The sequence below is a fragment of the Salvelinus namaycush genome, chromosome 38 (genome assembly GCF_016432855.1).
Source record: "Salvelinus namaycush isolate Seneca chromosome 38, SaNama_1.0, whole genome shotgun sequence".
NCBI classification, from domain to species: Eukaryota; Metazoa; Chordata; class Actinopteri; order Salmoniformes; family Salmonidae; genus Salvelinus; species Salvelinus namaycush.
This window is the reverse complement of record NC_052344.1, coordinates 18,024,258-18,050,303: the sequence shown is the minus strand read 5'-3', so window position 1 is coordinate 18,050,303 and position 26,046 is coordinate 18,024,258. Positions and strand designations below refer to the sequence as shown.

Here is a 26,046-nt window from a genome sequence, read left to right as displayed (position 1 = left end):
TCATATGAATTGGGATGATGTTCTTTGAACGTTATTAATAAACAGCTGAAAAAAAGAATGAAAGAGCTATGTTTACCAATCTAAGAAATTGCCATCACACTGCACACTGCCCTATCCCATATGTACAAAAGGAATACCTATGTAAGAATGCTGTTCATTGACTACAGCTCAACATTCAACACCATAGTACCCTCCAATCTCATCATCAAGCTGGAGGCCCTGGGTCTCAACCCCACCCTGTGCAATTGGGTCCTGGACTTTCTGATGGGCTGCCCCCAGGTGGTGAAGGTAGGAAACAACTTCTCCACTTCGCTGACCCTCAACACTGGGGCCCCACAAGGGTGCGTGCTCAGCCCCCTCCTGTACTCCCTGTTCACCCATGACTGCGTGGCCATGCACGCCTCCAACTCAATCATCAAGTTTGCAGATGACACAACAGTAGTGGGCTTGATTACCAACAACGACGAGACAGCCTACAGGGAGGAGGCGAGGGCACTCGGAGTGTGGTGTCAGGAAAACAACCTCTCACTCAACGTCAACAAAACAAAGGAGATGATCGTGGACAGGAAACAGAAAATAAATAAACCCCCCTATCCACATCGAAGGGACAGCAGTGGAGAAGGTGGGAAGTTTTAAGTTCCTTGGTGTACACATCACAGACAAACTGAAATGGCCCACCCACACAGAAAGTGTGGTGAAGAAGGTGCAAAAGCATCTCTTCAACCTCAGGAGGCTGAAGAAATGTGTCTTGTCACCCAAAACCCTGACAAACTTTTACAGATGCACAATTGAGAGCATCCTATTGGGCTGTATCACAGCCTGGTACGGCAACTGCACCGCCTTGTGCGGGTGCGGTCTGCACAATACATCACCAGGGGCAAACTACCTGCCCTCCATGACACCTACAGCACCCGATGTCACAGGAAGGCCAAAGCGATCATCCGAGCTGTTCACACCGCTACCATCCAGAAGATGAGGTCAATACAGGTGCATCAAAGCTGGGACCGAGAGACTGAAAAACAGCTTCTATCTCAAGGCCATCAGACTGCTAAACAGCAATCACTAACTCAGAGAGGCTGCTGCCTACATTGAGACCCAACCACTGGCCACTTTAATAAATGGATCACTAGTCACTTTATACATTGCCACCCTAAATAATGCCACTTTAATAATGTTTACATATCTTACATTACTCATATCAAATGTATATACTGTATTTTATATATCTATTGCACCTTGCCTGTGCTGTTCAGCCATCGCTCATCCATATACTTACATGTACATATTCTCATTCACCCCTTTTGATTTGTGTGTATTAGGTAGTTGTTGGGGATTGTTAGATTACTTGTTAGATATTACTGCACTGTTGACAAATACAATTTTATTTTCTCAAATGTTTTGACTTAGTTTGACCAGTCATAATAAAATCCCTTGAAAAAAACTGGAAGCCATCCTGATAGAACTCACAATGAATAAAATCGACATTATGCTGGTCTCATTGCTCTTATTTATGATAATAAATGATAACACTCTAACTCTGTCAAGAAATGTACAACCTCCTCCTTTTCCTTTCATCTGCTGATGATGACGTTATACTGCAGATCCTGACGTGACGTTGCTTTGTCTCGCGAGCTTATGGAAAACAATCCAGACGCTCTCTCAGGCCCCCCTTCCCACGCCCAGTGCGCTGTGGGATAGTGGCACTATAAAGTATATCCTCTCTCGGAGAAAGATAAGAAGCCCGAGACAGGAGGGGATGAAGATGGCGGACGCCAAGCAAAAAAGGAACGAACAGTTGAAACGGTGGTTAGGGTCGGAGACAGACATCGAGCCTCCTATTCTGAAAAAGAAGAAGACGAAGGTGAAGTTCGACGATGGCGCCGTGTTTTTGGCTGCCTGCTCAAGCGGCGATACCGAGGAGGTGCTCCGAATGATTGACCGGGGTGCTGACATCAACTACGCCAATGTAGACGGTCTGACTGCCCTCCACCAGGTTTGTCTTTTACAGCTATAAGCCTAGACACTTCCCATACAAGAGCACGACAACCGTATGTCTTGCCAAAGATAGTAGCTAACGTTACCTCCTGCCACAGTAATGGAGAATGGAGTAATTCCTACTGTAGCTCAGTCTGTTTACCTAGCACGCCCGTCTTTTTTTTTAGACGAGACAGGGCCATTTCATTTGTTGGGCTGTGTTGATTGAATTGGATCAGAAGCAAAGGGGTGGATAAACTCATAAAATAACTGATTGGTAGCTATCTTGTTTGAGCTAGCTAGGTATGTTTAAATGCATTCGTAGCTTAGCTAATGTTATATGGGTTGTTAACTATTTGGTCTTCGTTTATCAGCAACTGATTCAAACATCCAATAGTCAGGAAGAATGACGTTGGCTTGCTTGCTAACATTTAACCAGCCACTTGGGTGGTGCAGTTAGCATAGCTAATTAACGTCAGCCAGTTACAGGCACAGCCCAGATCTGCAAACCATTATTGGAACTGATCTGCCGCCCTGCTCTGGCTAACCTGTGTAAGCTATGAAAGATAGCTTAACTCCGTATTGTTGTTTAACAGATACTCAATTATTAGTCTTTGGCGAGGTTAAAACTGCAACCAATTCTGTTATTGGAGTCAATAGGAAGGACAGAAAAGTAACACTTTTTTTGTTAGTTGATAGCTAGCTTGCTACAAGTTGGCTAGCTGGCTAACTAACGTTAGCTAACCTGTGGAAAGAACGTTTAGCTAGCTAGTGCAGTGGCACTGTTCGTTACCAAGCATAAGCTTGACTGCAGTCGGTCGGCAGTAAAACTCCATTCAAATTCAATTCAGATGTCAGCTTGGATCACGTCGAAGCTGTAACATGCAACAATATTTTACAATATGTTTAGCTACCGTAGCTATGCCGCAGTCTCTAGACTAAAGGGCAGGACGACTGTACTTTAACTAGCTACAGTCATGACACATTTATATTTTCAAAAAATATTATGTAACTAACTAGTCGAACTAAATTATCATACAACAGCCCACTAACGTGTTACTAGCTAACGTTAGCATCAATAACCAGGTCTTTTGACATTATGTTGCTACTCTTATTATTTTAATAATACTATTGTAGAAAATTGTTAACGTTACAATTTGTACCCACATTTTGCAATTGCAATTTGAGACTCACTTGTATTCAAAGCAGTTTTTTCCTGTGTGATATATATTACACTACAGATTACATTTCATGTATCACAATGCATTTGGCCTAGTTTCTGTTGCTGCTATGATAAGGTGAGCACAGCCTAGTTATTGTGATATATGGAGGCTATAGATCTGTGTAATTGTATTGTAAGCTCTCTGCATGGATTGGCAATCATCAACTTGTGCTGTTTCAAAGTAGTTAGGAAAGTCTACTTTTAAAATAGCCTAGCTAACTAACATTCTTAGCTTAACACTAAGTAAATGCTCAGAATTAGAGTCATATGCTCATTTTATAACGATTGTTACACTTTGGAATTGGCTATTGGCTCTAAATTAGGCTAGCTAGCATATATCCTGCAGATGTGTTTGGATTGCAGTGTTGCATTACTGACATGGGTTTTGCTGCACAGTAAACTGTTCTGCAGTCGGATAACAGCTGACACATTCTCTTTGAGAGATGTGAGGTTTACATGTCAATATCTGTCACTTTTAGCTGTGTGAAAGAAGCCAATCCTAGGTTTTTGGGCTGTTAATGTTATTAGTCAACACTTTAGCCTACGTTATGGCAGGTGGAGCACCAGCCTGTTACCCTGAATACTGACAACCAAAACAGAGTTCCCGTGGAAGCCAGAACTCCTCTAAGTCAGGGGAAAGTGTTTTTAAAACAGATACTGCACATTAACATTTTAAGTCATGCCATTGTTTTGTGTCATTGTAGCATGTTAATTGTTAATCAAAGGTTTTCACACAGGTGTAAATGCAAAATTGAAAAAATGTAGGCCTGCCTGTCTCCCCAAATGCATTTTAGTAATGTCAGAATGAATCATGGTTTATTGAAGTCTTGCATACTCAGTGTCTTGAACCTTACATCTCCAATGATCTCATCACCCAGATGTCCTGTTTGCTAAGTGATGCATCACCCGCTCTTTCTCATAAGTGGTGTGATGTGTGCACCTTTTTATAAACTGTTATTGCCGGGCAAGGCTATATCCCCCAAGGCTGATCTCAGGGTGTGGAAGGGGTGCCATATCTCTAGAATAGATGCTGCTGTATCACTAGTTGATTTGGTGGGTGGGGGGGGGGGGGCTCCACACAAATTACTTTGTCTGACATTTAGATAGTCCCTGATTAGTAGTACATGTCTGTTAATTAGGGCTAGGCGATATGGCCAAAGTATTATATCACTGTATTTGAATAAAAATGGATGTTATTTGAAGGTGTTATGTTTTTTAATAATACAAGTTCTAAATTTGCTTTGAGTTGTGAGCTACACATACATACTTTCTAAGTGATTTCAATGGGTCTTTCAATGTTTTATACTGTTCAATTCAACTTCAACCCCAAAAATGTCATTTTCCTAAATTTCTGCATTTAAGATCATTTCCACACAGCCATGTAGGGCTGCACGATATGGGCAAGCAATCTGGACGTTATTTTTAACCAAATGTTGCAGTTTGACTTGCGATTTAGAGCAAAACACTTGGGTTAATGGTTGGAATCATGGACATAGAATGTCTATTCTAATTATATAGTTAGAATATAATAGTGGTCACTATATTGACATGACAATTAATTAAAATGCCAGGGAGGAGTTATTGTGACAGGGTAGGAACTAAAGTGTTGATGGGTGTTTCCTAAGGGACCCTATAATCTTTGGCTACATTTAATGATTTCTCTTAGCTCTTTCATGCAGCTAAAATATTCTTGCTTAGCATATTCCTCTTTAATTTAGAAAATACTGTTGCACAAACAACATGCTGATTTAGTTCTACACCATCAATGGTATTATCAGGCTGTATAGGTAATTACACTTGCTCTTACTCAGTACATTTATTAGCTAGCGATTAGCATTAGCGGCTAACAAGATTTAGGAACAACTTGCTAAGAAAAGACAAACTAGCTGTTTGCAGATGTAAGAATTACAAGCTAATAGTGTAATTATAGAATTCTAGTAGATTTGTATTAAAAAGCAAAGTGACAACTGCATCGTTGTCATCAACATTGTTGCATATGCTGCATTGACCACGCAGACTGAACACAAGTGTCTCGTGGAGGAACAACAAATGTGCTCCTTGAGTGACAGGAGCCGGGGCTAGGTCTGTGTGGAATGCGGCATACAGGGATGACTCAAGTAGCGAAGTAAACTATAAAAATGGACGTTACTCTGCATATCACATTTAACAAAACAAAAATTCAAATACATTATAGAAGGTAAAGTAAAAACCCAAACTGGTCCGTGCATCAATACTGGTATATTGCAAAAAACAGTATACCGCCCAGCCCTACTCTTAATCAGCCTTTCTTTAGGGTGACTGAGTTGGTCTTCCTTTCAACTGGAATTAGTCAGCCCCCCGCACTCCACTCCTGGGACAAGCAGAGTGAGGAAAGCATTTGCGACGCAGTGTTTGAGACCTAACCATGTCTGGAGAGACTTGGAGCAGCTTTGTTTGTGTTCCAGCATGTGATCCTTGGCTTCAGGATCTTGGAAAAGATTTGAAGGCGATATAGGGATTGGCGTTTAGCGTGCTAATCCTAGGATTTCAGGAAGGTCAGGCTGATGTTGGTTTGCTCAAACCAACAGAGATTTGGTTTAGGGATGTGCACTGTTATTTGAATATCTGAACGGACGTTGGTATTAGAATACTTTTGAGTATAAATTTTCGGGCCCAATAAATGTATAGGCCTATTTTAACGCTGAAAGAATTTTCTAAATGTAAAATATCCATGATACATGCAAGAATATACCATGACATTTAAAATTATACTTTTAATAAAAACAAACCTTTCATTGTAGTTTGACGTTCTCCCCATAAAAAAGACTAGCATTCAGGTGTTTGTTGGCCAATCACTGCGGTTCAATGGATAGTGGGTTCACTATTGCAATGCAAGATGGAATATAATTATGTGATTAAAAGTTAGCGAAATGAGTAGGTTACTACGAGCAACCAACAGGTAGGCTGGGGGGGGGGGGGGCAAAATGTGGCCTCAATTAGCCTAGCTAGCTATAGTTGGCTAGCTTAGCTTCTCTAGGCTACTCCAGTCAAGATGGGCACTGTTATATGGGATGATAAATAACATTGTGGCTTTTACAATCTAGGTAGTCTTGGCTGTAGACGAGTAGTGTCGCTCTCTGCATCAGTCTGCTCATTCCCATCTCACTGGCACCTCCACAGCTCCCTCGTGCAGCAGTGCTCAAGTTAAAAAAAAGTAACAAAATGCATGTATTTCAGATATCCGGATATCAGACAAATCTAATTTGATTGGACACATGTGCCGAATACAACTTTCCCAACAACGCAGAGTTTAAAAAAAGTAGAAACATATTTTCTGTTAAAAATATCTTGATACTATTTGAATAGTGACATTTTTGTTAACCCCCATCTGTGGCTCAGTCTGGGTTGCCTCTGTTTGTTTTGGTTGCCACGTTAATTGTCCCTGATTGCTTTGCTAATCATGATCCACATTAGGAATCTCTGCCTTCAAGGAGTAGGGCCAATTGGCTTAGAGAATCAGTTGTCAGAATGAATGGTTAATGACTCTCCCGAAGTGGGATGGACTCCCCTCCTATTAGCAGAAGGCCAGTAGTGGTAATGCACCCAAGTCCTGGTCTTGAATGGAACTAAACCAAACACTGTCAATTCTCCCCAATACGCCACTACCCATCCCCCATTCATTGTAAACAAGCCTCATATTTTCATTGGTCCCTAACAAGTCTTCCATGAAAACGTCTTTATTGGGTGTATAGGATTAGTAGTAATCTGCCTGTGGTTTGACTAGCCTTTTTTATTAATAGTCAATCATGGTGCCACTATTCACCACTACTGTAATAATTGGCTTAGTCGTGAGACTACTGTGGCTTTAACATAACTCTAATGCTGCTACCACGCAGGTACCTGAGTGACCACTGACCAGCCAGGCAGTGTAGGCTAATTGACATGGTAGAGTGACAAGTCTCCTTTCAGTTGCAGCTGTAGAGCTGTTATTTTATCTGCAACAATTGTTTATGGGGGTTGTCGGGTGCTGATGACATCAGCGGCCATTGACATGCCCTGAACCATGTCCCTTCCTGTTGACAAGGCAGTGACCTCTAGCTTTGATTTTAACAATGCTTTACAAGGAGGGTCACTCACTCCTCCTTGGGTGCAGTGACTGCACTGCACTCCCGCCACTTCTGAGTGCCAGGTTATAAATACCACCTGCACCAGTTCTTCTCAGTATAGATTGGTTTGTGGAGATGATTCTAAGTTTGGGTATGAGTCACCGCCACACATACACTGGACCGCTTAGCTTTGTACTGGAGGCCTGGCATGCATTTGGAGTTTGTGGACAGTCTGGCTTGAAAGGGTTTGTCTGTGTGAAACAGAGATCACCTACTAGTCACTGAACAATGGCCTCTGATGTTCACCTTTTGTTGTGAATGACCACCACTGTTCTTAACTATGGACCTGGAGGACTAGGCCTATTTGGTTGATTTGAAACATTGTTCATCTGAATCGGGTGTGTTAAGGCTTCCGCATACTACCAGTTCGGAATTGTTGTGATAATATGTGCACAAACATTTTGTGATGTTTTGGACTTCAGTGAGTTTTTTGGGGGGCTGGTTGGGCACTTGTTTTTTAAAAATTATTATAATTTTTTCTGGAGGCAAGTTGAAGCCGATGATTACGCCCCTTCGTCTGATTGGTCAACAGTAGGGATTCTTCAATAAAAGATTACTTGTTTTTTTTAATGCACATTTTCTCCCCCCATGAAATACTGAATCAAACATCTTAGATGTAAAACTGCGTGACTAAGACCTTGGCAAAAATGTCAAATTTTAAGTTGTCATAAAATTATCTTAGATTAATTCTGAATATTTGGCTACGGTGTCTTAATGGACAAACGGTATTATTGCCACTTTTTCCAGGTTTTCAAGCATAAGTCTTTAAGGGAGTATGCGAGCACACTCTTTCGGCTACCTGAGTTTGACGAGGCACCAGCCGAACTGAAGCATGCTGACGTCTTTACTGCTGGGGCACAAGCCCTCACACCCTGCAGCCCTCTAGGACCACTGAGTAAATTTGTAACCCGGAATTGTAACGCTTTCCACACAGTTGCTACCCAGAGGTGAGGGGTGGAGAGGAGGTACAGGGAGTTGTGAATGAGGGGGCAGGACTGGAGAAAGATGTTTGTAGATATGCACTGGATGGGTAGCATTCCGGCCCTGTCGTCCTGGCCCGTGAATTCCTCGCATGACAGTTGGTGGAAACCATGGCAAAGGCAGAGCAGGCATTCCTCAGCTGTCACGCCCCCCACACAGTCCTACCCTCCTCTTTCTGCCCTGCCTGCCAGCCTATCCCCAGGCGATGCCAGGACCCAGCTGACTGCTGCATACTGTGCCCTATCAAGGCAGGGCCTACACAGGGAAACAACAGCTGTATTCACCCATATTTGGCCTTTCTCTTGTGTCATCCACATTGTATATCTTTGGTAATGCACTTAGTGTATGTAGTCTAGCTGGTACAGTTATTGTCAAAGGATTACATTTTTATTGGCTCATCAAAATAGCTTTTTGTAAGTTGTGGTTTTGACGTCACGGTGATGGTTTTACGACATCATTGGGATAGGCTCGATAAAATGCCAACTGGTCACTTTTTTACCTTAACAGTTTACATTCCACGCCCTCACTATCGGTGTGTGAACTCTTAACAATGTAACCATGGCAACGTCTCATGCCAAGCTACTAGCGGCTTGGCGGCCGATTTGCGTACATACAGAGTTACATAACCACTGACTGAGCAGAGTATCCAGCAGCAGTTCAGAATCACATGGACTGCATGAATCTTGAAGTGGAACCTATGCAGACAGCAGTGCATGGGGCCCTCACTGCAGTTCCATCCAAAACAGCACCAGTTACATTAACACATTACATAATTGCTCCAGCCCCAACCCTGAGATTCTCAGCTGTGGCAGAGGCTCCCAGTCGGCCATTGAGAGCTGGGGGGGGTGGGGGCTGTCATGGCAGGAAGCATAGATTAGACTTTCAGTAGAGGTGTTGATGTTTTTGCTGCTTGAATTGAATCTCTTGATTAAATTTGGAAAATGTACTTGTTGACTTGATATTTTGAAGGTCTGGCCTTGTAAAGTGTTGTCTTCACACAGATCCTATTGCTGAAATATTATGTTCTGAAACATTTCTTCCACCAGTCATGCGGCACTCTTTTGTTCTTAATGCTGTAAACTCACTTACCCTGGTGGGAAGCGGAGAGCATTTTGGTTTACCACGGATCACCTGATCTGAAGTGAGAATTGTGTGTCAGGACCTGAAAGCGCTGCCCAATTAGGGCTAGATTTAAGTTGATTTGGGGTGAAACGAGCTGTGACTTTTGATGACGGGGGAGCACAGTGTTCCTCATTGCTAGGGACATTTGTCGTTGTTCACCTTGGAAGATAATCAAAGGAATGCCGAACCAGGCTGAATACTTTCAGTCCGTTTTCTCTCCCCCATACCAAGGCCCAGAAGATAGACATCATTCTCTACCTTTTCCTGTAGATGTCACTCCGAGTCGGTTTTCTCATTGAAGGTGTCTATTCCTAGCCCTAAACCAAAGTTGGAGGTGGCCTGTTTGGCAGTGGACTGGGTATGCAGGTGCTGTGCGAACACAGCACATGGCACTGTTTGGTTTGTGGAGGAGGGGAGTCTTACAGTGGAATGCCCCACTTCCTTTGTTGAAACCATTCTGAGGAATGGTCAGAAACCCCTGCCTCTGGTGTTGGGCCCTGTCAACAGAGGCTGTTTAGCTCTGCCAAAGGTCAGTGCCATTACAAATGGCAGCTCTGAATTAAATGTAATTGTAGCCATTGGTTTATGGTGAAGGGGCTACTGTACAGCAGCTGGATGACCTTATATTTGTTATGCGATCGCGGTGATAATTCGTCACTGTTTGTCAAATTTTAAGACATTAAACAGTGGTCGTTTTTGGAGAACTTTGTAAAATCCATACTTCTTTCGTGGTTGAGGTGAGTTTAGCCGTTACTATTTAAAGCTCTTGAAGTACTTCTGGTAGAAAGGCACTATAGAAATCTTTTATTATAAGAAAAATATTTCAACCACCCCTTTTTTATTGTAGATTAAATTTAGGCTTTCTAATTGACCTGCCCAAAGGCAGCGATTCATGCATTTATAATACACAGAGCAGCTTGAGAATACATTAATGTCACTCAGTTATTTATAGTATGGAATGAAGACAATCTGAATCGTATTACTCTATGCGTTCAGTCGTCTGTCTTGTAGAAAGGTTAATGGCTAATACAGTGATGTTTTCATAACCGTATCAGTCGATTGCTTGTCAGTTGTTATGGACACTTCACATTTTCTTGATGTATTGATACACAATATCTTGATGCTTTAATTTTGAAAGGGCTCGATTGGTAGGAACTGTCTGAAGTATTTGAGACTAGCGTCACCGCAGGTTGAAACTAGTTCACCTGGGGTTGTAGGTAGAATTCCTCAGCAGGGGTGTAAACTCGACCCTCTTTTGCCACATGTGCTCAGACAGACGTGACAGCCTGGCAGGCTGTGGAGACGGACTTGACCTGTCACACACTAGCAACCGATAGGCTAGGTGCTCTGTGGATGCCGGCCATGATCAAAACGAGACAATGAAGCTGGCGACTCGGCTATACATTTAAAGGCAAAGTCACAGTTGATTTGAAACCAGAAGCTGCCATTCATCCACACCTGGATGAAAAGTACATTTTGTGAGCTCTCTTGCTCTCTTTCCTACCCCTCTGCCTCACATCTCCGTCCACACTTGGGCCTTAGAGCTTAGAGCTGTTATTGAGCTGCTGCAAAAATTGTGGGATGACTTCAGCAGCGTGTCTTTTTATTCACCCTGTGGCACAGTCTCCTCTGCTCTAGATTGGTATTTAAACTATCCCAGGGTTCTTTGCTTTCCAGCAGTCATATGCCTCACTGAGTGTGGGTTTATAAGATGTTTTTGAACTGAAAACACCTGGATGCTGAAGACTGTGAATTCCTATGTCTTATGCAGCGAGGAGGACAATTAAGCCCAGAGTCTGTTTTGTTGTTGTCCTGGGAGGAAGAAGTTACATTCTTTCCATTAGTCTCAAAATGGCCGTATCTTTCCAGCCAGTGAAATTTGTGCAGCAAAAACTGTACTTAAAGCATTAACACAGAATTCTGCGCTTTTCATGCAAAAAAAAGAAAGCGTATGAAATATCTTGCTTCGTTTTGTAAACACCGATCTAAAATGCTGCTTATTGTAATTTCTGCATGGCATCAGACTAATGTAGTGTTTCTTGCTCTTCTCCACTCAAATGCTGTTAGATGAGAATTCACAATCAGCAGACAGCCCTCTGACTGATGTGTAGATACTTTTCTTGGCGTAGCCTACTTTTCTCTGGTGAAATGCAAGATTAAATTCAAGCAAATTGTTAGGAAATGTAGCTGGCTACATTCTTTCTATAATAAACATTATAAATATGATGGCTTTTGTTGTAAGCAATGTAAAACGCAGGTGAAATTGTTTAAAATCAGATTCTTTGATGGTCTGCATTTTGAAAATGCAGATATCTGAACGCGATCCCTGAGGTGAAGCCCTGATTACAGCCTAGGTGAAGGACAATAAGATGTAGGCCTAGACCACCCTAGAGTATGAGTGAAGGACCTACAGCCTACTAGACACGACAGGCTTCACACCCCTATGTGGCTTCAAAGTGGGCTACTTGCCTTGCTTAATAGTCAACCAACCCAGTACGCAACAAACTCTTTTTAGCTACCTTTGTACAGGCTAACCAGTCTGCCTCTTCCCCTTAGCCTGCGATGGATCTAGTTTTGTACTGAGCCACCACCAGCCTTGTGACTATGTGCCAGTGAAACTGCTGCGTGCAGTTGTGCTGACAGGGGCTTTTAATTATAGTCTGTGGTGTGTGTGCTGTGCTACGTGCGTGTGTATTTGACTGCAGAGTAAAAGCAGTGAATAGAGCTGCGTGTCCGTGTGTTTGGCTTGTGAGTTTTGAAGGCTGCATGCATTGGACATCATTCAAAACCACTGATTTTATTTAGTATCTCCAGGTACAGTAATTTAGTGGTGCCATTAACACTGCTGAACAGACCAGAGTAGGAAACTATTCAGAACAGGAATATACTAGAAGGTAAATGCACTTTTCTAAATCAGTGGACATTTTGGTTCAATGTCACCGTTTGCATATTTTTCACTGTTCATTTCCTAATATTGTAGACTTGACATTTTGTAGAGCGTGAATATTGTCTGGTCGTTAAGTCTAATTGAGCTCCTATCCCAGATGTTGATAGCCTGCCAAATTAATAATTAAATGAACCAAAAATAAGCAGACTGCCCTACTGTACATGTGCCTGTCTGGAGAAAGGAGGCTACAGTCTCGGAAGCACAACAGTCAATCTAGAAGTATAACCTTTTCAATCCAAATAAGTGAACTCTTTCTTTCACAAGCAATGAGCCGTTTAGCATACATTTACAAAATAGATAGAACTCTTGGTGTACCAGTAATTTTGGTCCAATTTAGTCTCCTCAGACCACACTGGAGATTCATGTGAGCTTTCCAATGTAGTTGACATTTTCTGAGGCTCAGGGAGATTAGGTGTGCCTTTGGAAATCCCAACGCCCTAGTCTCCACCAGAGCTTTTCTCTGCTCAGGACTCCTCATGTGGATTTTCATTGGCTAATTAAAGGTGTTCTCTGCTGTCGTCTGTTTTGAGAGGGTAGGAGGACTGACAGGAATGTTTCTCTTCTTAAATGGGGGGGGAATAGGATGTAGTGGGGGATGGGGGTGTTGGAGAGATTTCAGGCAGAGGAACAGGAAGTATTTGTTTATTTTCCTCATTTCCTCGTCGAGGCTCCACAAGTGAGCACGGCTTCATCTACTAACTCCTATTGCCTGCTTTTATCACTATAACCACCCTCCTTACCCAGCATTCGACACCACAACCACCACCACAGAACATACACCCAGCTCCTCTCCTACTTGAAAGCCCAGTCTGCAATATATGCCCCTCTTACATTGGAGAGCCAAGATAACCCTCCTAATTGTGTAAACTGTTTCCTCATTGACTACTGTGTGGCTTAGCTCTTTAAGGAAATCACTTTGATGCTTCTCTGTCTTGACTCGTTCTTTCCCAAAAGCAGTCTTTTGGTGATACCAGGAACGAAAGAGATCCTGTCACGTGAGCTAGGCCTAAGATAGGACCATCATGCACATTACATTGCCAATGTGAGACATTGAGTTCAGATTCACGTGTGGAGGTGTTGATGGTGGCGCAGGGCAGGGGACAACGGCTAGAGCCTTTACTCCAAAGGCTATGGAGGTGATCCATTTTTTTCAACCATAATGGCTATGGATTGTTTGAATGCCTGGCGGGCAGACACAAGCATACACGCTGTCACTTTAACCTCTGGAGTTCAGGCAGTGCTTGCCTGGAGAATGACATGAACAACAGGCTTCATCAGCATTTTCTGCTCATGGCTGTAGGTTAACCCACAACGCACGGTATTAAAGGAGATTGTGCTACACACACTGGTGTTACGGTGGCCGTGTCTGACCTCGTTGCCCCCAACTCATTTGCCCCCCCCCCCCCCCCCCCTCGGACCACTGACAGTAACAGCTCATGGAAACAAACTTGTCTCTCAAGCAGGGCTATTGTTTTGGCTGCAGAGCATAAACCACAATGTATAGTTACAATCTCCCTGGACTTTTTCCCCCCCTCTGCTTCAATCCTGGCCTTTTTCCATGGGAATCCCAGAGCCATATATGGTCATCCTCAGCAGCAGTGGAGGCAGAGTTCTCTGTGCAGCCGGGTTACTGCTCCCAACAGCGCTCATCTAGTGGAGGAACCCAGCTGGCCGGCCCGCAGCGCTTTCCCCGCCAACCCTTCCCCTGGCCTCCTGCAGTAGCTTTGTGCTTTTAAATCACACACACACATTCGCTCACTTGCTCCCTCTTTTTAATTTTCTCTCTCTCTCTCTCTCTCTCGCGAGCACACACACACACGCACACGGTAAGAAGGAATTCCTTTTGTGGAAGTGACTGCGTGCCTTTGAGCCGGTGACATAGCCCAGTAGGTGTGGCCAGAGCGTCACTCGAAGCGCTGAGGAGTATTACTTATCTGGGAAGTAATCCACTGCTATGCTAGACTGTGGCTTGGCTGCAGATATGCTAGGTGGCTGCGGAAAGGAAGCAAGGTTGTGAGGGAGAGAAAGGGGCCAGTGTTGGTCTCCAGGAGAAGCTGCTTTGTCTCCATACTGTTGCTTTAGAAGGGAGTAAAAGGTCTTTTCCAAAAAGATAACAAGGGCTCCACAGTGGAGCCCATCTCCTGTTATTACATTTAGTTGCTGACTCAAAAAGCCAGCGGTCATATTTGGGTTGTACACGTGATATTTTAAAGCCAGGCCCATGATGGATGTTTTGCTATTTCTGACAGCTACTCAAATGTTGCACTGCCTTCATCTCTCTCTGAAATTAGATTACCAGTTTCGTTTTCTCAAAAGGCCTGTGAGGCTTGTCTGAAACATGAGAGAATGGTGATAGTTGCTTCAGAAAAAAATACATTTTTTATGGTGTTGATATTGTGACGAATAATTCTGTCATTTGGGTTATGTCATGTTTTCAAAGAGCTCAAAGTGCTTGGTGGCTGTGCTGGTGCTTTGATCCCACCTGGAGAGAGAGCGAGGCCTGAGTCAGTCGCAAGGGTTTAAACAGCTGCTCAGTCACCACACTGTTCTCCACTCATGGCACTCAGTGTTTTGTTTCATCTGTTCTGAGCTGGTTCCTGTACTAAAACAGTTTCTAAAACCAGCCTTGGATGTGCCAACACCCATACCTATGTTTCCTGATCAGGAGCCCACAATATAACCTACAGTTATGGCCCTGATATGATCCTGGTAACGTTACATTTGCGTTAGTCCTTTAGCAGATGCTCTTATCCATAGTGATTTACAGTAGTGAACCCACAACCCTATCGTTGCAAGTGCAAAGTCACGTTGTTGGGAAATACACAGGGTCCTAGCCATGGCTACTAGTGGTTGGAATGACCTATTGGAGACCTGTCTGCTGGTGGGTTGATACCAGGGTTTCCGTTAGCTGGGAGTAGCCAGCCTTTGTCTGATTTATTTAAAATAACTTAAAGCCGATAAGTACAATTTTGCCGGCCAATTGTCTGTGAGGAGTCCCATTGCAAAATAATAATTTTTAGCCTATTCATTGATGGAAATACCAGTCTGTAAAAATATTTTGACTGGTCATGCTTATCAGTCTATAGGTTAATTTGCATTATTTGGTGGAATTGTCACATGCATACAGAGCCTTTTGAGTGTAAAATCTGCCAGACAGCACAAGAGCTGCTGCTGCATCATCTTTTGGGCTTTCAAGACAACTGGGAACTCTGAAAAATACAAGGTCAAATCATGTCAGTGATCTTCAGGTTGGAAAGTCGGAGCGCTTGAAAGAGGCCTGAGATTCCGAGTTGGATATACTTACAAAATTATTTTTCCTAGTCCCTGCTATTTTATTACACCCCCCCCCCCCCCCCCCCCCACACTGAAGTCGGATTTCATAGCTCCCAGTTTTGAACGTGGCATCAAACTGCAACAGATGGCAGTCTTCATCAGAATGTCACACACCGCTTTGCAGTGAGCTGGAGGCCGTATGCATTTTGAAAACTTGTACTCAATTGTTTTAAACCTGAATGTTTTAATACATATTATCACATTTTATTATAAGTCTTACTTTGCTTCAAAGTAACCTATTGTCCTCTTTCTAAATTTCTAATGGATATTTTCATCTGTCACGTGAAACCGCTTGCATGTGCAGTGCCCTTGTGACAAGTGTTTCCCGCTAATTCCGTTATGGAACAAACATTCACGTGGAGCCTACTGAATTGTGTACATTGCTGCGCCTATAATGTAAAGAAATAAGTTTATCAACATTTAGAATCTAAACGTTCTGATCTGTTGCATCAGACTCGTTGCTTTAACTTTTTTTATTTTATGTTGTCTAGGCCTACTGGTTGTGTGAATTTGGGATCTACCGTTTTATAACTGTTCCAGAGTCTGTTTGCCATCGGAGGGCCCTGCCAGAGGAAGTGGTGGGAGGGGTCCTCAAGTGTCTTCTCCTTGATGTGGAGTGTTGCTAAAGTTAGCTTGGAGCGCTCTGCACGACCCCCCCCCCCCCACTGTATCAGTAGGAAGTACAGTGCCTTTTAAAGTATGGAAAAAGCCCTCTGTCCTTTCTGAACTGTACTGTGGGTGGGAGATGGGGTTTGGAAGCGGTCGCAGGTTCTTTATGTTGTATGAAATGTTTTCCTATTGTGTGACTTCATTGTAATAGATAGGAGAACCTGTATACATGGGCTAGGATACTATTTTTGGAGAAATACTCTTGGTTGGAGCATAATGGTTAAACACATTTTAATCGGGTGGAAGTCTTTAATGTTCCATTTGATTTGACAGTAAAAGAATATCTAAAATGCATTGTGGTCATATTGCATTATTTGTCAGAAGACTTTGCAGTGTCGGCCTCAAGTCTGGTTATATGGATGACAGACGCCATTAGCAAGAAGTTGTATTTTTTTGAGGGGGATGTTGTGGGTTTTTCCACAAATGGCCACAAGGATAGCCACCCTGAAGTTTCAGTTCTCTTAATGTAGGCTGTCACCATTATATTTGTTGTATCCATTTAAGCTAACCTAATTATGGTTCATGGTGACCTATGCTTTCAACCTGTCCAATAATATACTCTGCGATTCTGGAGATGAGCACTGGTACCTTTGCTGAGAGGTCTAGCAGCAGAGAACAGTGTTTCTGTCCCTTGACCATAAGTGGTCATGAGAACAGTGGTGGGGTGAACAAAAACTCGGAACGTCCAAAAAGAGAAGGGACCCTTCTCTCCCCCTGTTCTCAAGATTAGCTGTTGATCTTGTACTTGCGAGGTCTGGTCTGTGCGCTGCCTCCGGGGGCTGTCTGAGCAACCCCAGTGTGCTTTAAATGAACTATTTTCTCTGTTTCTTACAAAGGCCCGACAAGACTGAACTCTCATCGTCTTCTGTTTTTGGTTGCCATGGTCCAGGCTCTCGTGGTGGGGGGGGGGGCAAGTCATTGGTGCATTTTTGGTCGTGCTCTGAGAACAGCTTTGCCTATCTCTGCCCGCTAGCCAGGGCTCTTGAAATCCTCTATTTTAGCATTAGGCTGGTGCATATGGACACTGTATTCTTTCTGCTCTTAATGTTTCCATATTTATCCCTGCTGCTCAGGGTGGGTTCATTAAGTTAATCTATAGATAGTCCCCTGTAATCAGCCCCATATCGGTGCCCTAAATTGAAGAGAATGTGTGAGGCGCATAGGGCACTGCTTCATTTGCCTTGCGGTTGGAGAAAGTCTCGACTGCTGGGGGACAGTCAATCTTTGTAGCCTGAGCTTGTGAACACAGCCAGCATGGAGGCTACTTCCAAGCGTCTCTTCCAGCAGACGAGGTTGGCTCTGTCATGTGTATCTTATAAACGTTCTACTGGTTAGTTCCCTCTTTACTTCCAACTGTCTTCTCCATTAAACAACGTTTGACAAGGCCAGGACAGATGCAGAGAATTCGCTTGCGGATATCATTTCCTGCAGTCAGCACATGGACAGCTAGCTAGCAGGGCCATGATGTGGAGGCATTTGGCTGTGCTAACATTGTGGTTTACTGCGTGAACCCAGTGGGTTTTTGTATGGGTCAGGTTTCACTGGGGTGTTTAGGATCTGCTCTCAGACTACAAGAGACAGCCTCTATCTCTTTTGTGAAGTGTGCACTCATAGCCACAGTCACTTCCTGGCACATGCCGGCTGACGCTCCACTAATGGGAATGGGTAATCGAATGTACACACACCCAATAAACACGCACAGGTTTGATTTAGGAGTACTTTTCAGTGTTTGAAAAGAGCATCGGTTACAACAGTCCTGTGTTGTAGTCTTTAAAGTACCCTCCAGTGAAAATAAGATGCTAAGTGTTCTGTCACTTAGCAGCACTGAGATTGAGTGCAGACTAGTTACACCTGTGGTAAATTCCCACACAGTTTCTCTAATCACAAGCAGGACTGGTAAGAATTGATCCACTATTATAAATAATTCCAGTAGCCACATTTGAATAAAATGTAAATGTAGAGATTCTTAAGAACGGTACAGCTGTGTCTTTCATAGAAATGTAAAAAACAATATTGCAACTGGTAAGGATGATTACATCTCGATTTACTTGAACGTAATTAAACATAAATAAACAGACTGTTTTTCAGATGGAGAGGCAAGTACATTTTAAAGCTGCAATATGTAACCTTTGGACAAACTGACCAAATTCACATTGACAGATCTATAACTCACATTTCTTTCTCATTTGAAAGCAAGTCTAAGAAGCAGTAGATCTGTTCTTTGTGCTATTTCTACGCTTCAAATAGCAGGAAATACAATATTTCTCTACACTAGCTTGTTTTGTCACAAACTGAAACTATTAAAATTATTAACCAGGAAATGGCGGAGCTATTTCTCCATAGTGCATCTCTAACTCTATAAAACAATGGGGGATCCTGTCATAATGTGCATCATTGATTCATTTACTACAGCTCTGTCAGTGTTCCCAGAAACCCTCTCTTCCTCCATTAGAGAAGGGCATTCCCAGAAAGGCCACGTTGCCTGCAGGCTAAGGCACCCACTATGGAGGTGCTTTACATATCACTCTCGCATATATAGACATTTCACCTGGGCCGGAGGGGACATGCAGTTTGCCAAGATGGGATGGCATTTTACTCGGCTCATACGGCTTTCGAGGCCTGGCCCTGACTTTGGACTTCTCATCTGCAGGGATGGCTGTGGAGAGGGAGGCATCCCTGGTTTCAGGGTTAGCGGTGATCCAGCCCTTATAGTTAGACTCATAATGTAAACCATTGTAAAAATAATTTGACACAACCCGGTGTGTTCATGAGTTTTAGTGACAAATGTCAAAATATATAAGGTCATCAAAGCAAATCTGAGATTAATTTATATGAATTCTGTAAGTGCAGATGGTTTGCTCAGTAGGAAATTAATATCCAACTAGTCAGTGACACCTGTTTTGAGTTTGACAGAAACTGTGAGCTAAAGACACTGTCGTGGGATTTCCTATGTAGAAGAACCCCTTACCTTCCAATGACTCGTGTAGCTTGTGAGCGTCATGGAGCAGAACATGTTACATGTGCGTGCTTGTTTGATATAGTTTGTAGCGCAAACCGTTCAGACTCTACAGACTTAAAAAGACCTGGCCCCAGGGCTTTTCGGGATCTGCTATTGTCTCAAACACCGTTAATCACACAGACTAATGGTTGGTGTCTTCAGATTCAGAATAAATAGATGAATCCGAGGGTACAGCCCAGGAATATTTTAAAAGGGGTTTGAAGTCCAAAACGCACCGTGGGACTCATTGGTTTAAGAACATGCTGGAAGGGAAATGGAGAAATAGCCCCTGCTGCTATACTCAGCTGCTGTCTTCATGTTATGTCTGTTAGCACAACCCTCTTCAGTATTACTATCAACGACATCGCTCTGTGTGGTTGAGGAACACTGGACTTGAACTGCGAGTCATGATGTTACATTTATTTTGCGAGTTTGAGACACAGCATTGCCCCCCCCCTCGTCTGTGTTATGCAGACAAGGCCTGCTCTCTAGCTAGAACACTGGTCAAACAGTGTATGTTTCCTATGGAGTGCGAGTCAGTACATGTCTGCAGTGTTTCCCCTATATTCAATAAATTAAGTGTTACCCTTGACACTGCTGACAAAAGTTTCCCCCAGGATTGTCTGTGTGCAGAACAGGCCTGTTCGTCAGGCGTCAGTCGTGGTGTGAGGCGGGCTTTACTCACAATGTCTCCTGTTATTACCTACATTAATAGTCAGATTAGCTCCCTCTCTCTCCCCATAGTGTGTTTAGCTTTCACATAAAGATGGCTTTGTCTGCCTTGTTCGGCTTTAACCACCGAAACACTGCTGAAATCCCCCGTCAGTAAAAAGTTGTTTCAACCCATTCCCGGTATTGCTCCCATTGCATTTCTCAGCGGCTCCTATATTGGTCAAGGAATGCCCCCCCTCACTTTAAACAGTGGCAGTGTCCCTCCTGCGTCATTGGGTGTCTCTTGCAGGCCACTGAGCGATGCCTGGCTGCCCCACTCTGTCTCTGAGCGGTGACAGAGTGGGGCAGCCAGGTATGCCACTTTCCCCACAGCTCTGCCAAAGGACTGTTTGCAAAGGATGAGACTCACCATCTCCTCCTTTTTTTTGTCCTCCTCGTCCTGTCCCCCTGGCTGCCATGCTACTCGTCCCTGCGATGTTGGCAGGAACTCTGGCACCTGTCAGCTACACACAATTACAGCCATTAAGAGATTACCATTGTTGGGCTCCTGTAGCCAGTGGGCTGTGCCTCTATAGGGGATGACGTGGAGGAGAGGGGAGCATCAGGAACCGGCTGTGAGTTCTCCTTAAGGGGCATGGTAGCAGATTTGTATACAAATCAACTGACCTAAATTGCTACTACCTTAGTTGCCTATAGTATCAGTCACCTGCAGGTATGAGACTTCAGACGGTGCAGAACAACGGTCCAGCTGTTTGTATACAGTCTACAGTTAGCTACATTATTTTGGTTTCAGCATTTAGCAGACAGTCTCTTATCAAGAATGACTACAATGTATCTAAGGGATGGTAACACAGAGGGGTGAGTGAACTCTTGACAGACAGACGGGCCTAGCGTCATCTTGTCACTCAGCCAGAGTGTGGTTGTGAGCAGCTGTGTGGATTGCGCTCAGTGGAGTGCCGTCTGTCTGCCCTGCAGCAAAGTCAGAGGAGCCCAGCCAGCCAGTGAGTTAAAGGTGGATACGCACCTGGATACACTCTTCCAAGCAGCTGCCTGAACAGCTTTACATCCTACGACCGCCACACACATGTGGGATATGTCCCCATGAGGGAGAATTTTCCTTGTTTTACTATCCTTGCGGGGACTTTGAGGATATCAGGTATCCATGAGGATAGCAAAATACACACACACAGTCCCAGATAAGAGCAGCGAGGCACACACAGACTCTTCTCCAGCCCTGGCCATGTACGATGCTGTAAACGGCCCAAATTTGGACAAGGATTCCAGCCAGATAGAGCTGTGACCCAAAGTCCGGTGTGTGTTTTCCCCCCTCGTCGCTTTTGAGGCTTCATAGCAGCTCGCAGAGAAAGTGGGAAACTTTACAGGCAGCTTTTAGAAAGGGGGGAACCCTCAAGGTCAGAAAGGTATCGAGATCAAGGTTATGGAACGCAAAGCAGGGAATTCAATTCCAGGTCCTGGGTCCGAAAAGGGATCCCAGAATGACATTTAACAGTAGTACTCTCATTCAGTCAAATGAGGGTGGTGGGGGGGGGGGGGGGGCCTTTCGGACATTCCTGATTTGTGAAATCCACTTACTGTAATAACTGAGATCTGAAACTTGGCGTCAAAAGTGAAAGGTTGTTTCACAAATTTTGTCCAGCTTTAATCCCGTCGTGCCTGTGTACAATGTTTTGCCCAGCCTGGCCTTGTTTCTTTGTTGACAGTCACCTTGTTATCTGGCTGGCTTTGAAGCGGGTGACATTTAACCCCTAGGTCGTCACTGAGGTCTCTAGATCTGGCCCAGCAGCCCCTAGTCCTCTGAACAGAGTCAACTCCCTACGGCGATCTCTCTCTCTCTCTCTCTGCTACAGATAGTTGGCCTTTGTCATCCCTTTTACTTCTCAGCCTCGGCAGGGAACGCCCCCAACATGTCATTTTATTGTATTGTTATGGTTTGTCTTGGGATGCAACCTAAAATTAGCAGATTAGTCTTTACAGCCATTTTGTAGTGTCATTGCTTCGGCCTAATGCTTTGCCTTCTCAGGTTTGTGCTCCTTGCCTCTATTAAGTCTTGGCATGCGTATTTGAAGGAAAAGAAGGCTCCTTTTAGAATTTCTGACTTAATGGTTTCTTGTTCTTAATGCAAAGGATTAGCCTATTCCTGAGGACTAAATACTACTGAGTCGAGTGTATAATGGCGAGTGTGTTTTGGGTAGCTCAATGGACTTTTCTGTCTAACCACATTTTGACTGGAGTGAAACATTGGTAATGTTGTCTAGAGCGGCACAAATCCATAGGTACAGCCTTTGAATGGGACAGCCTAAAAGAGGGAGTGAAAAGTCAAAATGTGCATATTTTTTGCATATGAGCTGTCAGAACACCCAATTACCCCCCCCCCCCCCCCCCCCCCCCATCCCAACAGCAATAGTACACCTTGAGGTATTCCAAACACCTCGGCTATGTCCTGACATTTTGGCCATTGTTAACCCCGCCCACATACCTCAACAATTTCTGAAGAAGTGAGGTGCCTCTGTTAAAACGGGGCGTGAGGTAGCCCCTACTGACACCACCCACTCCCTGTCGGCGGGGTCAACCGGGGGTGTGTACACACACACACACACACACACACACACAGGTGCTGGTTCCTGACACTGAGGAAGGCATCACACACAAACATAAGCCTACCTGCATGTCCCTGAAGGCTTGTGATTTTTCTCCTTTCGGGTGTCTTCACTGAAGTTTCTTAGTGTTAAATGTTGGACTTTTCTAACGTACTTTTTATTTCTCTCTCCCTCCCTTCAGGCGTGCATAGATGACAACGTGGACATGGTGACGTTCCTGGTGGAGCATGGGGCTGCCATCAACCAGCCCGACAATGAGGGCTGGATCCCCCTCCACGCCGCAGCCTCTTGTGGGTACATGGACATAGCAGAGTAAGTACAGCTGCTGGGCTGGAGGTGTCATGGTTGACGTGGCGAGGGTCCAGCTGGAGGCTTTTATGGACCTCTAGGGAATGGCTGGTCTCTAGGCCACCCTCCCACACACACACACATTACTGCATTGGAATAACCCCATTATGTACCAGCCCTTTCACATTGTTGCCTGACGACTCACCCTGAATTAAATTCTGCTGTTCTGATCACTACATACATGATTGTCGTATACATTCATCGTGGAGAATAAATGTCAGTTTGGCTGGCGCGACATGGATGGCTAGCCAGGCAATTCACCTTGAGCAAACCCATTTTTCTCAATGGAGGCAATGACTCACAGGCACATCAATAATCAATGGTCAGTTTTTTTTCTCCAATTTAACAAGTGTTTATTTTGTATCGCCAAGTGTTACAAGGCTATTCCCTGAGGTTTATGGCTGGTTGAACACGTAATTGTGCGAATTCCTTTTCATTTGGAGAATATCCATTACCCTCTCCAGACACATTTAGTTGTAAATCACTAGTCCGGTTAGGTCATCAATTAACGATTTTCTATTCAATCATCTTAGACTATGAAATGCAATGCTAATCAATTCAATCCTAATAGCTACTTCTTATGGAGTAGACAGCCTAAACTTGTCAGGGGTCAATGTTTTCAATGGTCTGTGTTTCTCCAAGGTGCATGATTACATGTTGATTGGGGCAACCGCCTGTCAGATGGCCCCAACAACCTCGCACAAGTTCCTTGTGATGTAATCAATATAGAGAAATCGGGGGTAACCTCCGGCATCAGTCATGACTCCAGTTGCTTTCCAATCCTTTCTTTCATTGTCCTTTTGAGGTAAGAAGGCTGTTTAAAGGGATCAGAAACCGGGCCGGCAAGTAGGGAGATATTATCAATAGATATTTTCAACAGGCTGAGAGCTGAAGGAGCTCACTTGCACTCATTGTGCAGTGACCTGTTTTACTTATCTGTATTATATTACAGGAGCCTGGCATGAGTGTTGTTATCGCACCCTGTGCAGTCTTGCTGCCCAAGTTAGAGTAGAATTATCATACTACGCTACCAACGTTATTGATTGACAAATTGTGCCTTTTTATGGTGTTTCATCAGCTGCAATTGGTTGTTGTAATTCCAAGAGCCACCTTGTACATATTACCGGAAAGTTTTATCCTTCAGACTTCCCTCTCACCCCTACGGCAAATTATTTATTAAAAATAAGTTAAACAGCTGTTGAATGTTCAGTTTAATCATTTTCATACAGTGGGGAGTCTACCTTATTGCCTCATTTTCTCCATATCAGGGCTGGGCTGTTGAAGACAAGGGCTCTCTTTACTTTCACACAATGCAATGAGGAATGAAGGAGAAATGTGAAGGGCCTTGTCTGATATGGATGACTAATGGAGTGCTCTGGTCTTGGGCGACTCTGGGACCTGATGTGGGTGGTAGGAGCACATAGCAGCGCCATTTTGGCCCACAACACTGTCCCCGTCATTCCCATAATGAGGCCTCCAGAGCCGGAAAGGCAATGGCAGCCTTTTGCGCCAAGCCCGTTGGTGTCAAACCCACAACCATCCGATGGCAGTAGTTCTGAGCGATTAACCAACACTTCTGTTTTATTTTGTTTTTTTTAACAACTCATTGAATTCCATTTAGTTTCTGTGAGCTCAATGCACAGTTTGTCTCGAAATCGGATCAAGCCCGAACTGTGATGTAGTAGGGAGTTGCAGTTTCCAACAGGCCAATATTATACATAGTTTAGTGCAGAAAACATGGTAATGACTATAATCCATTGCGAGACTACTTGTCCAGTCTATAGTACAGACCGTCTGTGGGGCAGACCGAGAGAAGAGACGAGAACACTGATCGAGAGGGTTAGAGAGCAGTTGCTTTGTGGTATCTCTACCTGAAAATACATGATCTATGTGATAGTTGGTATTCAGGAGTCATAAAAGTAGGCTTTATTTACTTTGACAATATCTATTATTTTTTTAGTTTTCCAGACAGCATAGGCAGCAGCTCTATAGAGATGAGGACTTGGAATGAAATTAGTCATCAAATGAAACAAATGTAATATAGAGAACTGAAATATTTTATTAAAGTAATGTAAAGTTATTTTATACATAATAAGCAGTTGGGCTGGGTGGTATACGGTATTGATGCATAGACCGATTTGGATTTTTACTTCACCCTCTATAACAGTATTTCAATGTTTGGTTTGTTGAATGTGAGGGACAACACCAGCGTGTCCGTAATGTCCATTTTTATAGTTCACTCCATTTGCAAGTCGTCTCTCCCGCTCCTGCATTCCGCTTCCCACACCAAGCCCTGCCCCCTGTCACTCAAGGAGAGCAGTTGTTGGTGTTGCTTGGCCGTGTAGTCATGAGCACTTCACTTGCTGTTTACTCTGGAGCTAATGCTAACTGCTGGTTAGCTGGCTAGCTAAATGTAATCGGAGTTGGAGCAAACCTAATGGCTAATTACAGCCTGAAACCAGTGCTGGTGTAGGCATAGATCTGCATGTTTGTGTAATGGTATCTACTAAATCAGAGGAAAAGGTGAAGTATGAATATGTTAGCTAGCTAGCTACGTAAAGGGAAACATAACTTCGTATAGGGATCCCTGGGAAACACTGACCAACACTTTGGTTCCTTTCCTTACACACGTCTTCCCTGGCTTATTAATTTATGTCAAACAACTATGCATTCAAAGTGCTGCCCACTATATCCCAACTATTGAATTACAATCATTATATTTCCATGATTCCAACAGTACACCAATAACCTATGCCTAGATATCTTATTTTTTTTTTTAAATTTTATACATGCATGCATACATACTAGAGGTCGACCGATTATGATTTTTTTCAGTGCCGATACCGATTTTATTGGAGGACCAAAAACAATTACAACAATACTGAATGAACAATGAACACTTATTTTAACTTAATATAATACATCAAGAAAATCTATTTAGCCTCAAATAAATAATGAAACATGTTCAATTTGGTTTAAATAATGCAAAAACAGTGTTGACGAAGGTAAAAGTGCAA

General features: G+C 43.6%; 1 protein-coding gene across 4 annotated transcripts in view; it reads left to right on the top strand.

Moving 5' to 3' along the window:
* Positions 1–1,661: 1,661 nt before the first annotated feature.
* Positions 1,662–26,046, top strand: part of LOC120031751 (protein phosphatase 1 regulatory subunit 12A-like) — a 72,098-nt gene continuing 47,713 nt past the window's right edge. For all 4 annotated transcript variants that reach the window (XM_038977546.1, XM_038977545.1, XM_038977544.1 and 1 more), the window contains exons 1-2: positions 1,662–1,993; positions 22,863–22,993. In XM_038977546.1, coding sequence (XP_038833474.1) covers positions 1,757–1,993; positions 22,863–22,993 — 368 coding nt within the window. In that variant the 5' untranslated portion in view covers positions 1,662–1,756. The remainder of the gene's footprint in view (positions 1,994–22,862; positions 22,994–26,046) is intronic.